This window comes from Cibotium barometz, chromosome 17, assembly GCF_041138505.1.
Source record: "Cibotium barometz isolate CiBa-2024 chromosome 17, ASM4113850v1, whole genome shotgun sequence".
NCBI lineage: Eukaryota > Viridiplantae > Streptophyta > Polypodiopsida > Cyatheales > Cibotiaceae > Cibotium > Cibotium barometz.
In genome coordinates this window covers 45,000,367-45,014,885 of record NC_141062.1, presented here as the reverse complement: position 1 = coordinate 45,014,885, position 14,519 = coordinate 45,000,367, and the positions used below count along the sequence as shown (strand labels likewise).

The following is a 14,519-nucleotide window of genomic DNA, read 5'->3' as shown; positions in this document are numbered from 1 at the left end:
CTCTTCCTTGGTCCTATTGGAAGCTTTTAGCTTCCATAGGGGCACCCTTTGGCCAGGTTCTAGAGGTACCAGTCCTTCCGAGCTCTCCCACCTCAGCTTCTGCAATTGTTACCGCCACTCTTGATGGTGTACCCCCGGTCCTTGTGCTTGTTCCTAATCCATGATTACTGACAATCATGTTATGCTTCAGAGACCTGACGGATCTCATTTCCGCCAGAGGATGGAGATTGCAGGCAGACCTGACCAGTGTCGGATTTGTCGTCGGCAGGGCCACATTGCTAGAGATTGTCCCAGATTGAGGGGCCATGCTAGGAGGCGGCGTGGTCCTACCCATCAGATATCTTTTGCAGTTGCCGACCACACAGCGTTGGGTTGTGGTTAGGGATGGACCCCTTGTTGAGCACCCTAACCCTTATGCAACTCTTGCCTCACAGGATGTTGATCCTTCTCTGGAGGATGAGGCTTTGCAGGCACATGATCTGGATCCTTCACAAGAGGATGCTGCATTACAGTTATAGGATGATTGTATCCTTGAGGATGATGTTGTGTATTCGCATTGTCATGGTACCTCTCCAGTTTTGAGGACTAGCCTTGGCTTTTCCCCAGAGTGGGAGAGCCAGGTAAGCTTTACATCGTCAGATTTTCCCTCCCTTACCTATGCGAGACGTACTTCCGCCTCTAAAGGTGGTCCTTCGTCAACCACGAGATCTGCTCGTTCCTACTCTGAGTCCTTATGGGGATTGTCTCTTGGAACATTCAGGGTCTTGGGGGTTTTTTTCCACGTCGGCAGAAACAAATTGTAAAAACTAGCTTCATTGTGCAGTCACAGGTGGACCTTTGGATGTATTGCTCTTGCAAGAGCATGAACCGGATGCTAGCGAGTGTGGGAGATCAAGCAAGCTTCTCTCAAGACACACCTTTTGGTCACTAGTTGTTGGTACCAAGGATGGTGTCTGTATCTCTGTTTCAACTTTGATCATGCCTTGCATCATTGGACATGGTGTCATTTTGCCTGCGAGAGCGCAGTGGATCCTTCTTATGCAGCGTACTACACGCATTGGTATTCTAAACCTCTATATGCATATCTTGAGTTATGGAGCCTTTGAGAAGTGGGGTATGGATGCTATAGGGCCTCTTCCAAGGACCAAGAACATGAAGCATGATATTATCACTGCAATGGATTATCTCACTAGATGGCCAGAAGCCAAGGCAACAAACAATGCTACAGCAGCAAAACAAGTGTGTAAGTTCCTCTATGAAATGATTTGTTGTCATTTTGGAGTCCCTTTAGAGCTGGCTACTGATCAAGGAAGAGAGTTTAGGGCTAATGTGATGAAGGAGCTTGCCAAGATACTAAACATAAAGCACAGGTTCACTACCCCTTATCATCCCCAATGCAATGGACTTATGGAAAGCTTTAATGGTGTCTTACAGAAGGTTTTTTTTTTTTTTCAGAAAGAGACTTCTATTAAGTATGAGAAAAACATACAACAATCACAGCTATAAGCCGGAAGAGAATAGAATCACCCCAATATGTAAGGTGACTTCAACCACTGAGGAGCATCATGATGCCATGTAAGACCTGTGGTACTAGAGGAAAAGAAGATGCCATGGTCCCATTCCCGCATAAATATCACACGCTTCGCTTGCGCAGAACGAGAGGGCCCCTGAATGCGAGCCCAAGTAGCCATAAGAGTGTGGATGATATCACCCCATATAGTACTAATGCACTGAGACCCAAAAATCTGGACACCCTCAATAGCCTCCGTGCATCTAGCTCTCCAGATTTGCCATGCTGTAATACTGGCAATAATCTCCCAACTGGTGTCAATCCTCTATCTAGGGGGTGTATAATCAGAGTGAGGAACATCCTCCAATAAACCATGCTGGGCAATACCTCTACGAATGAAAAAAACAGAATCTGTACCACTGCCCTCATAAAAAAGTTGCGGACCGGCGGACTGCGAGAGCCAAGCAACTGCCCCCCAAGTCACATTCATGACTCGGCCACTCAATTTGCCCATAAGTTGGGCTACAGGACCCCAAATCTGCTATGCAATGCTGCACCCCCATAGACAATGTTGTACGGACTCAGAATCTGCCGCACATCTAGGACAGGAAGGTGCTACACCAAAAACTGATCTCCACTGATTGGTGGGGAGACCACCGTGTAAGAATAACCAAAAGAAATGAGAGATCTGGCTCCTTCTGTATGAGTGCCAAAGTCTATGCCAATATTTGCGCTGTATCACTGGAGAAATATCATAGCTCTCCCAATGAGGCTTGAGAGTAGGGATCCTATGCATCTGTCGAGTGAGGAGAAGCCTGGCATTCCGAACAGTGAAACTGAAAAAAGGAAGGCTTTTCAAAGGATCGAAGGCATCAATCCACTCCCACTCTCCTTGATCCCACTGAAGATATCTGATAGGACTGCCACCATATAGCCACAAACACCAAGAGTCACTATCTGAGGAGAAGGGTCAATGAGCCAGGGCTTCCCCGAGTGACCAACAATCCTCACTGGACTAAGCCTAGTGTTTGGTATGATCTCCTCCATACTACATCTCCTCAATCTCCCACAAGGCATGATAGAATACGTGAGGAAATCTGTATCCTCCTGGCCTGGCAGAGCAATAACCTGCAGAGGTATGCCTATCCTCGAAAAAACTCCCAGCCAACTCGGATGATAGTCTCCATGAAAGGTCCCAGAAAGCCACTCATGCGGAATAGCTGCATCAATCTGATCAATACGAATGTGAGATCCCCTAAGATGTTGAGTGGATGCAACTCTTCGATCCTCCGGAAGACTCCTAAAGGTCTTCCAAGCAAGAACTGTGTATGCGCATCTCTCCCAACGAATCCTGACCATTGCATATAATGAGATGCACCAAGTGGCCGACCAGCCTCATCCCTAATGAACTCGTTCCACATAATAGATTGTCGGTCAGCCTCGTCCAAAGACCTAGGAAGCCTTTGTCGCAAAAAATATCTCATGCTTCTCCATGCTCTGACAATGGCTGCAATAAGAGGGGAAGATGGTGCCCTAATATCAGCCTCTGTGAACAAAAAACGTGTGTTGGGCATCCAGCCTCCCGACCCTAGGTGTACATCTGGAAATCTGAGACAAGAAAAAATCCTTCCAAGGCTCAGTGCCTGGTAGGAAACCTCTGACCACAAGTTTGCAAAGCAATGCCCTGCATTGAACATCCGGATCGATAATATTCAAGCCCCCCTCTCTTTTGGGCTGAATAACTGTGAGCCAAGCAACCCGGGCACGAGTGTCTGAGGTGCCATCCAAGCCCACCGACCAGAGAAAATTGCGGATCAATCTCCGCAATTGGCCAATGCACGCACGAGAGAAGCACCAACGAGAGGCAATAAACCAAGCTGAGGCAAGCAAAACCTGATTAGCCACCAAAGCTCTGGAGGCTAAATCTAATCTCCTGGAGCTCCAATGGAGGAGCTTCTTCCGGATACTCATAAGTACCGGAGCAAACTGCTGTACAGGAGAAATATCAATCCCAACTTGGCATCCCAAATATCAAGCAGTACATCCTCTGTTGATCCAAGTAAAACCAAGCTCTGCACCCCAATCAACTCTCGGTGAATCACTAACCCAAAAACCAATAGATTTGTGCCAATTAATGAGTGCCCCTGCTGCCAAACAGAACTCCTCTAGTGCTACCCGGAAGGAGCATAAGCATATATGTGAAGCCTCCAAAAACAGGGCTGTGTCATCAGCTATACAGCACCTATGGTGGTAGAGGCCTTATTCCATACTGTCATGTACATACAGAGGATACTAGACATGGATTCGTCATGGTTACCATACCTGGCACTACAGTCTTCTTGGGCAATAGCGAAGAGACGGTGCATCCATCGAGGTATGCTCTTGTCCTCACATCGGTTCGCCACACACAGACTACAAATGAGCCGACTACCTCCCTTTCACTATGACCCAGACTCCCCCTACACCAGGCTCACACATGTGGACAGGAACCGGGTAATTCGATATTACTTTCTACAATTACACATTCAAGATACATGGATTAACCCCAAGGAGTCCCTACCACCCAAAATGCAGTACTACAGTGACCATTTTTTGAGGCTTACGAAGGATGGATTCATACAAAGGCCAGGGTACCTTGATGTTTTCATGTCACATGCCATGAGGATAGCACTTGGTCGCTCAGGGTCTCATCCCATAGGCTAGAGATTGAGGTTGGTGTCACCAATTGGCCGACCATTTGGTCCATCTCCAGATTTGTGTCTCGTTCACTTGAGGCCAGGCCGGTGTCTCATGTGAAGGGGCCAGTATTTTTGCATAACATGGACGGGAGCCAGACTGGTGCCACCCATGTGTTAGCAGGACGGTGTCGTATGGACGCGAGCCAGACTGGTGCCACCCGTGTATGACCTGGACTGTGTTCTATCCATGGGATTGTCATGCCATGGAAGAGCCAGTATTTGTGCCGTGTCTTGCATAGGGAGGCTCGTGCCTGGGTCTATGTCTTACCTATGGGATTGTCACTCCATAGGAAGACCGGGATTTATGTTTTCTGTCGTGCCATCATTGTGCCCGACAGATGTTTAGTACTTGTTCCATGAACGGGAGATATGTCCATGATACTGTTTGCACATGCATTCATGTTTTGCATGTTTAGAACTGTTTTCGCATGACTTGTATTTTTGTGTTTGTCTGTTTGACGTGCCACTTACTGAGCGGGGACGCTTGCCAGTGAGTCGTAAAGTTTGCTCTGTCTTCTGACGAGTTTTGTTGTGTGTGAACAGGTGGTAAGTGTATTGCACTTGTTTGTTTTATAGCTTTCTTTCTAACCTTTATTTTTTATAAGGTTGTAAGTTCACATTCATTAAAGAGTGGGCACCCTCCCTAATAATTAATGATGTCCTTGATAGGGTGGGCACCCATCATGGGCACCCACGTATGGGCACCCACCCATTATGGGCACCCACGTATGGGCCAAGGTGGGGAGGGAAACCCCACTCTTAATCCTATGTGTGGGGGTGGGTGCATGGCCACCTACCCACACCCCACCTTGGAACTGACCGCCTCCATGCAAGCTAGGGGGGCCGGCCAGCTGTGGACGTGTGCCCTCTCCAACACCTACATATGCATGACCACCTCATCGGCTGGGGGATACGACGGTGCAGGCGACCAACCCATGAGACTTCTCTCCATACCAGGCGGCTGCGCTTCCTCTACAGGCGACTGAGCCCCCTTCCATAGGCAGCTGCGCTTTCCTCTAAAGGCGGCTGCGTGGGGCTGCGCTCTCCTCTACAGGCGGCTGCGTGGGGTTGCGCCTCTCTTCCACAGGCGGCTACAGGTGGCTCTGTGCCTCCCCTCTTCAGGCGGCTACGCTCTCTACACTGGTGGCTGCGCCTACACTGGTGGCTGCGCCTCCTCCCCTTGCAGGCGGCTGCGCCTCCTCCTCCTCAGGCGGCTGCATAGGCGGCTGCGAGGCGGCTGCGCTCCCAAACCTCCACAGGTGACTGCGCCCAGGCCTCCTCTCTATTCAGCAGGCGGCTGCGCTCAAATCTCCAAGCGGCTCCGTATTCTTCCCTCCTGCCAGCAGGCTACTGTGCCCTGGTGTCCAACTCTAGAAGCTGCACTTAGACACCTCGGGTATTTGTCTTCCACTAGCAAGCTACAAGTAAGTGGATTGAGATTTAAGTAAAGAACTTTGATGTAAATCTGATAAAGGATACTCTCTACTGCTAACACCCGTTCGGTGCCGGGTAGTCCAAGCTTCTGGAAAACCACGGTCCGTGGGTGCCGAGATCGGGAGAGCCAGGCGTTAGTACGGGAGCGCCTGTTTGTGCGTGGTCCTAAAACACCAGTGGGGCGCTCTCCACGGATTCGAGTGAAGGCACAGGACCGTAGAGACTAGACTACTCAAGTGGATTGCTCTCCTTCGAACGTCTACTTCGAGTCTCTTGTTTGGTAACTGTATTCATCTCAGTTGTACATGGATATCATCTGGTTCATTGAACCCATGGAGCATTGTATCTTTTAAATACTCCCAATAATATATCATATATTGAGGGGGGGGGAGGTCGGCCCGTTCCGGCCCCAGTGCTGGTGTCCATTGATCAACATTTCATTTCATTTCAATTTTCAGTTGTTATTAAGTTGTCCATTCAAATTGTGATATTTAAGTTGTGCTATTACGCGTGTGGGTGTCCAACGGAGTCTATTCCCACTTGACGGGATCGGTTACATTGGTATCAAAGCACGGTTATTTCCCTCTTCTTAGTGGGGAAACGAACCTGTGTATTGGACACCCCGCTTCTAGCACACTTAACACAATGGACAGCCAAGGCAACCCTTTGGAAGTGCCTAATTCGAGGGGCCCATCTAGTGTCTTGCGTGGTTCTGATGCTTTACAGGGAACGCACAAGCCCTTGAGAGGGTAAATGATAGTGATTCAAGGGGACAACTGTCTCGAGGAAAGACAGTCATGCAAGAAGAAGAGCCTGATGTAATGAGGGCTGAATTGGAGCATATGAGAAAGCTTTTGCAGGCACAAGAGAAAGAGCTGAAATTTTTGCATGAAGATCCCCATGTGCAAAGTGCCATTGAAGCAAGGAAAGCCGATGCAATGGTAGACGTGACTTTTGCACGGGAAGTGGGCAAGAAGCCAAGGGAGTTGGCACTTTCCTACGTCCTCCGCAAAGGTGACATCAAAGAGGGGGAAGATGGAGAGCTGAAATTCAGAAATCCACCTCGCTTGAAGCATGGAGATCCCGCATCTCAAAGGTTGAGGTCATTTATGCAAAGGGAAGAGGTGACAGTCACCTCTCATCATGCATCTTCTCCACAAGGCACAAAGGCTGACAGGTATATGTATGCTAGTGCTCATGGAGGGCATGATGGTCACATGCATTCAAGACATGTATCCCATGGAAGGGGTGATAGGTCTGCCACTAGAAGAGCCTTGCCTACTACTGAGTTGTCTCATGGAGAGACATTGCCTTATGCAGGAAAGTCACATGCATCTGATTCTCAAGTTCGTGGAGCACATGCCACTGTGCTTCATGAAACTTCCATGATGGCCCATGGAGCCCATGCAGATAGGGCTGCCCCCTTGGATAAGGGAAAAAGAAAAAGAGAGGACCATGAGCCTCATGCCAGAAAGCTCAAGGAATTTAAAGCAAGTGACAAGTCCGTTAAGTTTGATGTTTTTCATGGAGAGCATGATGCTTCCAAAGTGTTAGCATTTGTGGCACAGTTTAACATTGCTTTTAGCGATGAGAACTTCACTGAGAAGTCTAAAGTACGCCATGCTAGCATGTTCTTGAAGGGGACCGCTGCTCATTGGTGGATCACTGAAAAGATCACCAAAGATCCCATTTGCACCTGGAAAGAGTTTAAGGACAAATTTTATGCTCAGTTCTTGCCACCTAATGCGGAGCAAACTCTCACCCAAAAGTGGGATATACTTGAGCAAAGAGATAATGAAAGTGTGCAACAGTATGTCAATAAGTTTTGGAAAGTGTTGCTTAAAGTAACTCCTTTTATGCAAATCACTGAGGATGAAAGAAAGAGGAAGTTTCGCTCCGGATTTCAACCAGCTTATCGTTCAGGCATTGAATTGCACCCGAAACATACTTTGCAATAGCTTATAGCCTCTACTCTTGCTACGGAGCAATTGGTGCTCAAAATTAAGCAAGATCAAGGCGGTTCAAAGAGGAAAGATAAGGCTGTCCCAAATTTTCAAAAAGGTGGACAGCCACCTAAAAAGAACTTCTGGGAGATCCAGAAGGGAGGTAAAGCTGAAAATACCTCATCTAAAGATCAAGGGCCAAAGAAGAACAAATTTGGCTTGACCCCCGAGCAAAGAGAGCAATATGCCAAGGAGGGAAAATGTTTTTCTTGTGGCAGCAAAGAGCACATGTTTCGACAATGCCCTGACCGCAAACCAAAGCATGAGGACAAGCAAACCAAGACTAATGTGCATGCAGTTCCCGATGTGCACGGAAACACAAAACATGATACAAAAGAGCGGATGGTATGCAAAGCTTGGGGTCAAATCAAGGATCAGCCAGCCTTATTCATATTTGATGATTGTGCAACCGATAACTTCATCTCTATACAAACGGCAGCTGCCTTGGGTATTGAGGTTAAGAACATGGGACCTCAGATTGAAGCAGAAGCTGCCTTTGTTGGTAAAGAGGTGCAGGTTATCCCACTAATAGGAAAGTTGCGAATACAAATCCAGGGTTACCTTGATAATGAATATTTCTTACTTGCACCACTTAATGGATGTGATGTATTACTGGGCAAGCCATGGCATCATAGGCTTGAGCTCCGCAAAGAGTACAAGACAAACATGATTTCTTTTATGCATAGAGGCCGCATGCATTTCATTGATGCCGGCAAAGAAGGGGATTCCATCCCACTTGTATCTCACATCCAGATTAATAAAGCAATGAAAAAGAGTCTTTCTGCGTACTTGGTTTTTGTTCGTGATAGCATTGTACCAAGTCATCAAAATGTGGATGCTATGACTTACGATAGGCTGAATTTTCTTCATGCATTCAACGATTGTTTTGCTGATTCATTGCCAGGTGAATTACCTCCCCAAAGGCCCGAGGATCATCGCATAGATCTTGTGCCAGGCAGTTCTCCACCTAACAAACCCGCATACTGTGTGAGTGCCGCACAACAAGAAGAGATCATGAAGCAGGTAAATGAGCTTTTAGAGAAAGGTTTGGTTCAGCCTAGTTCCTCCCCTTATTGCTCTCCCTGCTACTTGTTCAAAAGAAAGACGGTCATTCCGCATGTGTGTGGACTATAGAGCTTTAAATAAGCTTACCATCAAGAATAGATTCCCAATTCCACGTATTGATGACATTTTGGATAAGCTTGATGGTTCGGCTTGTTTCAGCCGTCTTGATTTGAAGAGTGGTTACCAAATACGAGTGGTGCCACAAGATGTCCATAAAACTGCATTCAGGACAGCTTTTGGATTATATGAATTTTTGGTGATGCCTTTTGGTCTCACCAATGCTCCTGCCACATTTAATCGTATGATGGATAGGATATTCCAATCCCATCGCAAATTCACAGGTGTATTCTTTGATGACATCTTGGTTTTCTCCAAGAATGAGCAGGAACATAGAACTCATTTGGTCACAGTGTTCGAAGAGTTGCGGAAGCATAAACTTTTCATTAATGCCAAGAAAAGTGAGCTCTTCCTTTCAGAGATACATTATCTTGGTCACATTGTATCCAAGGATGGAGTAACAATGGATCCTTCAAAGATAGAAACCATTCGGAATTGGCCAGAATTGCAAAACGTACATCAAGTACGTAGTTTTCTGGGATTATGTTCATATTATAGGTGTTACACACACCTCCATATCCTCTACACCCACTTTGTATCCAAGATGATGAGGATGGTGATCCTCCATGATGAGAATGATGATGATGATCCACCTATATCTACATTTACCTAGGGATTACTCTTAGTTCTTTTTGTTATATGGTCTTTTTTTTCCATGATGAGATTCCATGGACACACTGTACACCTTTTGTCTCATAGACCCGTTGAGTCTTTTGCAAGACGTTAATATATCTTCCTCTTCTTCTTCTTCTTCTTCTTCTTCTTCTTCTTAATATATCTTCCTCTTCTTCTTCTTCTTCTTCTTCTTCTTCTTCTCTCTCTCTCTCTCTCTCTCTCTCTCTCTCACACACACACACACATTGTCATCATATAGCATCACATGGATACTTTCGCTTATGTCACTAGTTTCGTATAGTTTTTTCTTTTCCATGGTTCAACACTGTGGTCTCATAGCCTATCTAGGTCTTTATAAGATCCAGGATATCCTTTGACGATATGGAGAGCTCCCATCACAAAAGGGAGATGCTATGGTTGCTTTGTGTTCTATTCTAGAGGAGGATGGTATCAGTGTATAATCACACATTGTCATCATGTAGTTCCACATGAATACTTTAGCCTATGTAGCTACTTATTCTTCATGAGGGAGATATTTAGTACACCCATGATTTTCAAGAGAGAGTAATCATGCACTAAACACTTATCATTACAAAAACGATAAGATTGGGATGCTGAAATAATCAAACAAACTTAAGGGTACAAAGATATTGATTGTTGAGCAACGCAACTCAAGCAGAAGAATACAGAATCGACCAAGAAAAGAATACAGTCTATTGTGAAGTTAGAGAGCTCATTCAGGATCATAGTAAACCTACATTGAGGATTATCGTAAACCTAAACAAAAACTTGAGGATTTTTCTAAACCTAAACAAAAAGCCCGAGCCAAAACCCAAAAAAATTAGCAAAAATGATTGTATTTGATGCTTGAAATTGCAGAATTACTAGTTGATTGGCAGGATGTTTTCATATATGTTTTCTTTTCTGGACCATCAATTTAGCTCATGGTCTTTATTACGTCTGATAATCGATCTTACACAGTCCCAAGAACAGCAATTACGTTCAAAATCATCATAATTACATCCTGATTAAGCAGATAGCGGAAAGCAAAGAGGCGATGGGAGCAACCATTCAAAAAATGGGTTGAAAAGCAGAAACGCAAGAGCATACATCCTGTCAATAAGCTCGTCGCGGGAGGCGTCAGTGACGGTTGTTCTCCAATTACTGCCCATGGCTACAGCTATGGCTATGCAAGCCTCTGTTGTGGATGCTTTTTTAGCTGTGTAGGAGATATATATTTGGCAATGGAGAGTGAACCGCCACCTTAAGGCTGATCAAAAGAAGAGAAATCCATTTATTAGAAAAAAGACTTTTTTTTTCAATCTTAAAAAAAGTGGAAGCTCATGATTACATGGTGGGCATCATGAATGGCACCCAAAACGTTTTCTCCCATTGTGCATTAATTAATTCGTCATGCATTTTCTGACACGTGTTATTTCTTTCCTCATTGCTCTACAGTTCGCATGTGCGGACATGTGCACTCTGCAGTTGTATGTTGCGTCTTGGACGTGCTGTGCTTTTGCACTGGTTCCGCGCTTGTCATCTTCCTTACCTGTTGTTGCGTGGTTGTGCAGCTACACGTTTTTGTGGAGAGGTCGTGGGTACCCCTGACGCACCTGGTCGATCAACCATCCGTGTTTATGGGTGCTCGCATCTTCTGGATTTCCTTGGCTCTTGCACAGTTGTCCATCGTCCTAGATGTGTTGTGTTTCTAGACCGGTTCCGCGCTTCACATCTTCCTTAGGTGTTGCTACGTGGTTGTGCAACTACCTATTGGGCCCCCCGTCGTCTAGATTTCTTTTGCTCTCGCAAGTTGTTCGTCTTCCTAGACATGTCCTACTGGACCGATTTCGGTCTTCTCATCTTTCTTAGCTACTATTGCGTGCTTGTGTGGCTACCTGTTTCTGTGGATACATCGTCTTTTTGGATATTGGGATGGCACCTTGTGCATCGCTCTACATGTCATTATGTCATTGGCTATTGTGCATCCTTGCCAAACGACCGTGCTTCTTGATTTCTCTTGTCAACAACGTGCTTCTTGGTCGTCATTCTGGAAAACTCCTCCTTCTCGGTAATTTCCTTCCCATGCCAGGTTATGCATCGTTGTGCATGTCGTTTTATGATTGCTTTCTGTTCATGTTCGCCATACTATCTTCTGTCATTCTTTTTTTGGACTCTCTGTTGTTTATTTAACGCTCTCTTACTTATTTGACGTGCCTTACTGCTCCTTCTGATGGCTCCTAGGAGGAAAGCGCTTGATGACATTAGCAACATCATGAAAGTTGATCGCTGTCCTTCTTCTTCCTCCTTGCTTTGCCATGAGGGGGAACCATCCACGTCCACCATACCAAGTTGATCGACTCTCCTACCATGTTATCACCCCTCCGAAAGGCCCCTCTACATTTTGCAATCTTCATGCAGTCAAGCAGAAAGCCCGGTCGTCTGGTATGTATCTCCTCCTTCAACTTGTTTCATTCATGCTTCTTCTTATACGATTTTTCCAACGTGCTTTTCAATCGTGTGATTGGTTATTTCATTCTATGCCTTCTTCGTGTGCAGGGTCCTTAGAACCTAGCAAGAAAGGTAAACAGCAAGCATCACAGTCGTCTCTGCGACCTCTAAGAAATGATAAATGTGCCGACTCAGAGCTATCTGTCCACAAGATACCTCAATTGTCTGCAAAAAGAAGAAGATGAAACTATTTGAAGTGTCGGTGACAGTTGCCATTGGAAATGCAAACATCAATGTCTCCTATTGGGAGAACCACTTGAAGAGTTCGTGAAAATGGAGTGCTTGAAGGGGTTGTTCGCACTGGAGAAAGGAGGCACTCTAAATCATTTACACTTTCAGATGGTAGTCACTCTGATGGCTCCATCATCTCACTGGTAAGCATTGTCAAAGTCATCAAACGATATATGGGTTGGGACTTCTTCAAACCAGACACTAGTATAGTCATGTGCAGAGATTGCATACATTTGAAGGTATGGTAGGCTATTACATGAAAGACTTGCACAAGTTGCACTTTAAGTTCTTCTTGCATAACATCTCCATTGAAGAGATAACAAGAGGGCGCCAACTTTACGCTCTTTATGGATAGGCTGATTTGAAGAACAAGGTCTGCTTAACACCTACTAATCTATTTGAATGAGCTTATGTATTCATGGATAATTACATTGCTAACAAGCTTGGTGCTTCACTCCAGAGCATGCTTCTAAGAATGGTCTACATTGGTAAATATTATCCAGCTACATCCTGGTAATTTCAAAGACAGGAAATTACATGAGTAGAAGAAGGTCTTCCACGATTTGGAAAGTGTTGAAGCTTCATCACCTTACATAATGCATAGACATAGATGAAATATTCTTCATGGCTACTCCCAATGTTAGATACTTCAATTCGTTGTATGGGCAATTCATCATACACGAAGATGAAAATGACACAAATGAAGAAGTTGATCGAGCATACAATTATGCGAATGCAAATGCATATGCGAATGGCTCCGATGAACATAATGCACAGCCGAGGAGTCGTGGCAATCCTATCGTCATTGATGATGAACGAGGACGCCCATTCGCACAACAAGACTATAGTGCATCATATATTTCTATGTGGGAGAAAACCGAGAACTTCAAGAAAACAATCGTCAATGGAGAAGACTTTCTCCCTCTATCACATGATATCTGTAAATTTGTTGGCCTTAACAAGAAGAAGCCTGCTTCCTATAGCTTACTCAGAGTTCTCTGTTGTAAAAAAATGTATGTTTCGGTGCAAGTCTGTGAATCTGTGCTTTGTGGCTTTCAGAACTACGCATTTTTATCTTATAGCATCTTACATCGACATCTGTAAAAATCCACTGCAATAAAATTCGTGTTGTTTGTTTTTTTATTTTTATTTCTGAAATTTGTATGTTTGCCTTTCATTACACTTTTGAAAACTGGGTGTGGTTTACATCTCAAATTTAAATATTGGCCTTTCATTTGACCTTTTGAAAAGTAAGTGTTGCTCGATGCTGCAAGCGGGAATGAAATTAATGCACACTAAACAAAAAGGTGAATACACATGGTGTTCTATGTGGGTATCATGAATGACATGCACTATGAGGGACTTTTTCCAAAGCCATAATTCAACTTGGCACATTAGAAATCCTTTGTAAAACTTGGCCAAATTGTCTGTGGGAATGTGAGGAAAAGGATCTCATTCAATGTTCATTAATTGGTTTGACCAAGTTCATTAGGCTCGTTCGGGGAAAAGGCATTCACATGTGTCTATCTTGGCATGTGCATGTGATGTCGACACGGCACTCTCAAGAAGGACACATGAGCCCACAAACAAGCAAACAACCCCTTAATCCTAGTTTTAAGTTGAAATTACAATTACAATTAAATCAATGCGAAAAAAACTTTTCATCCAAAATGATGGAAACCTTCACCTTTCAAAATTGGAGGTATTTCTTACTAATTTTGAAAAATTTGAAGCTATTATAATAAAACCTCCCAAAATCTAAGAAGTTAAAAACCTTCAGCTATAAAAAAATTAACGATGCAAAATAAACTTTTTCCTCGGTTTTTTCGCACTCGTTCTCCAAGACCAAAATTTCATCCAATATTATGATAGCTCCAAATTCATTAAAGTGGCTTCACAAGCTCATCCCACTAGTTGTGAGATCTCTCTAGGTGCCTCCTAACACAAGAGTAAATAGGGTGTACAACAAATCACCTGCACATGCAGGGCACATGTGGAATCTTTTCATGGGCCATTGGTTGCACCAAAGACATGACCCTATCCTATCTTTTCCATGGTTTTCAATTTTTTTACAGAGAAGTGTGAAAATTGCCAATTCTATACGATAGTAAACCTTGCCTCACTATCCAAAGGAAAATGTAAAAGAATGTTTGAGCAACAAGTTATTGTTGTGATAACAAGGATTTAGCCCAGCAACAACAAGGGGAAAGAAAAAATGGACACAAGGATTTCTTTAATTAGGGGACATGAGGAGAGCTTCTTCCTAAGAAAGGCCGCAAATCCAAAAGCTTTAAG

At 44.6% G+C, this 14,519-nt stretch overlaps 1 protein-coding gene and 1 long non-coding RNA gene across 5 annotated transcripts in view; one reads left to right on the top strand and one right to left on the bottom strand.

Annotated features, from left to right (window-relative positions):
- The window catches only part of LOC147630060 (mediator of RNA polymerase II transcription subunit 15a-like), a 171,217-nt gene extending 160,074 nt beyond the window's left edge, over positions 1–11,143 (bottom strand). For all 3 annotated transcript variants that reach the window (XM_086811671.1, XM_086811672.1, XM_086811673.1), the window contains exons 1-2: positions 11,035–11,143; positions 10,593–10,752 (exon numbers count right to left, since the gene is read on the bottom strand). In XM_086811671.1, coding sequence (XP_086667797.1) covers positions 10,593–10,654 — 62 coding nt within the window. In that variant the 5' untranslated portion in view covers positions 10,655–10,752; positions 11,035–11,143. The remainder of the gene's footprint in view (positions 1–10,592; positions 10,753–11,034) is intronic.
- A 272-nt stretch (positions 11,144–11,415) lies between these two features.
- LOC147630059 (uncharacterized) lies at positions 11,416–13,206 on the top strand. 2 transcript variants are annotated; one of them, XR_015267784.1, is made up of 3 exons: positions 11,416–11,553; positions 11,727–11,927; positions 12,042–13,206. It is a non-coding gene; the product is annotated as an uncharacterized LOC147630059 (long non-coding RNA). The 2 variants fall into 2 exon arrangements; XR_015267783.1 differs by lacking the exon at positions 11,416–11,553 and having other exon boundaries at positions 11,644–11,927.
- Positions 13,207–14,519: the final 1,313 nt, after the last annotated feature.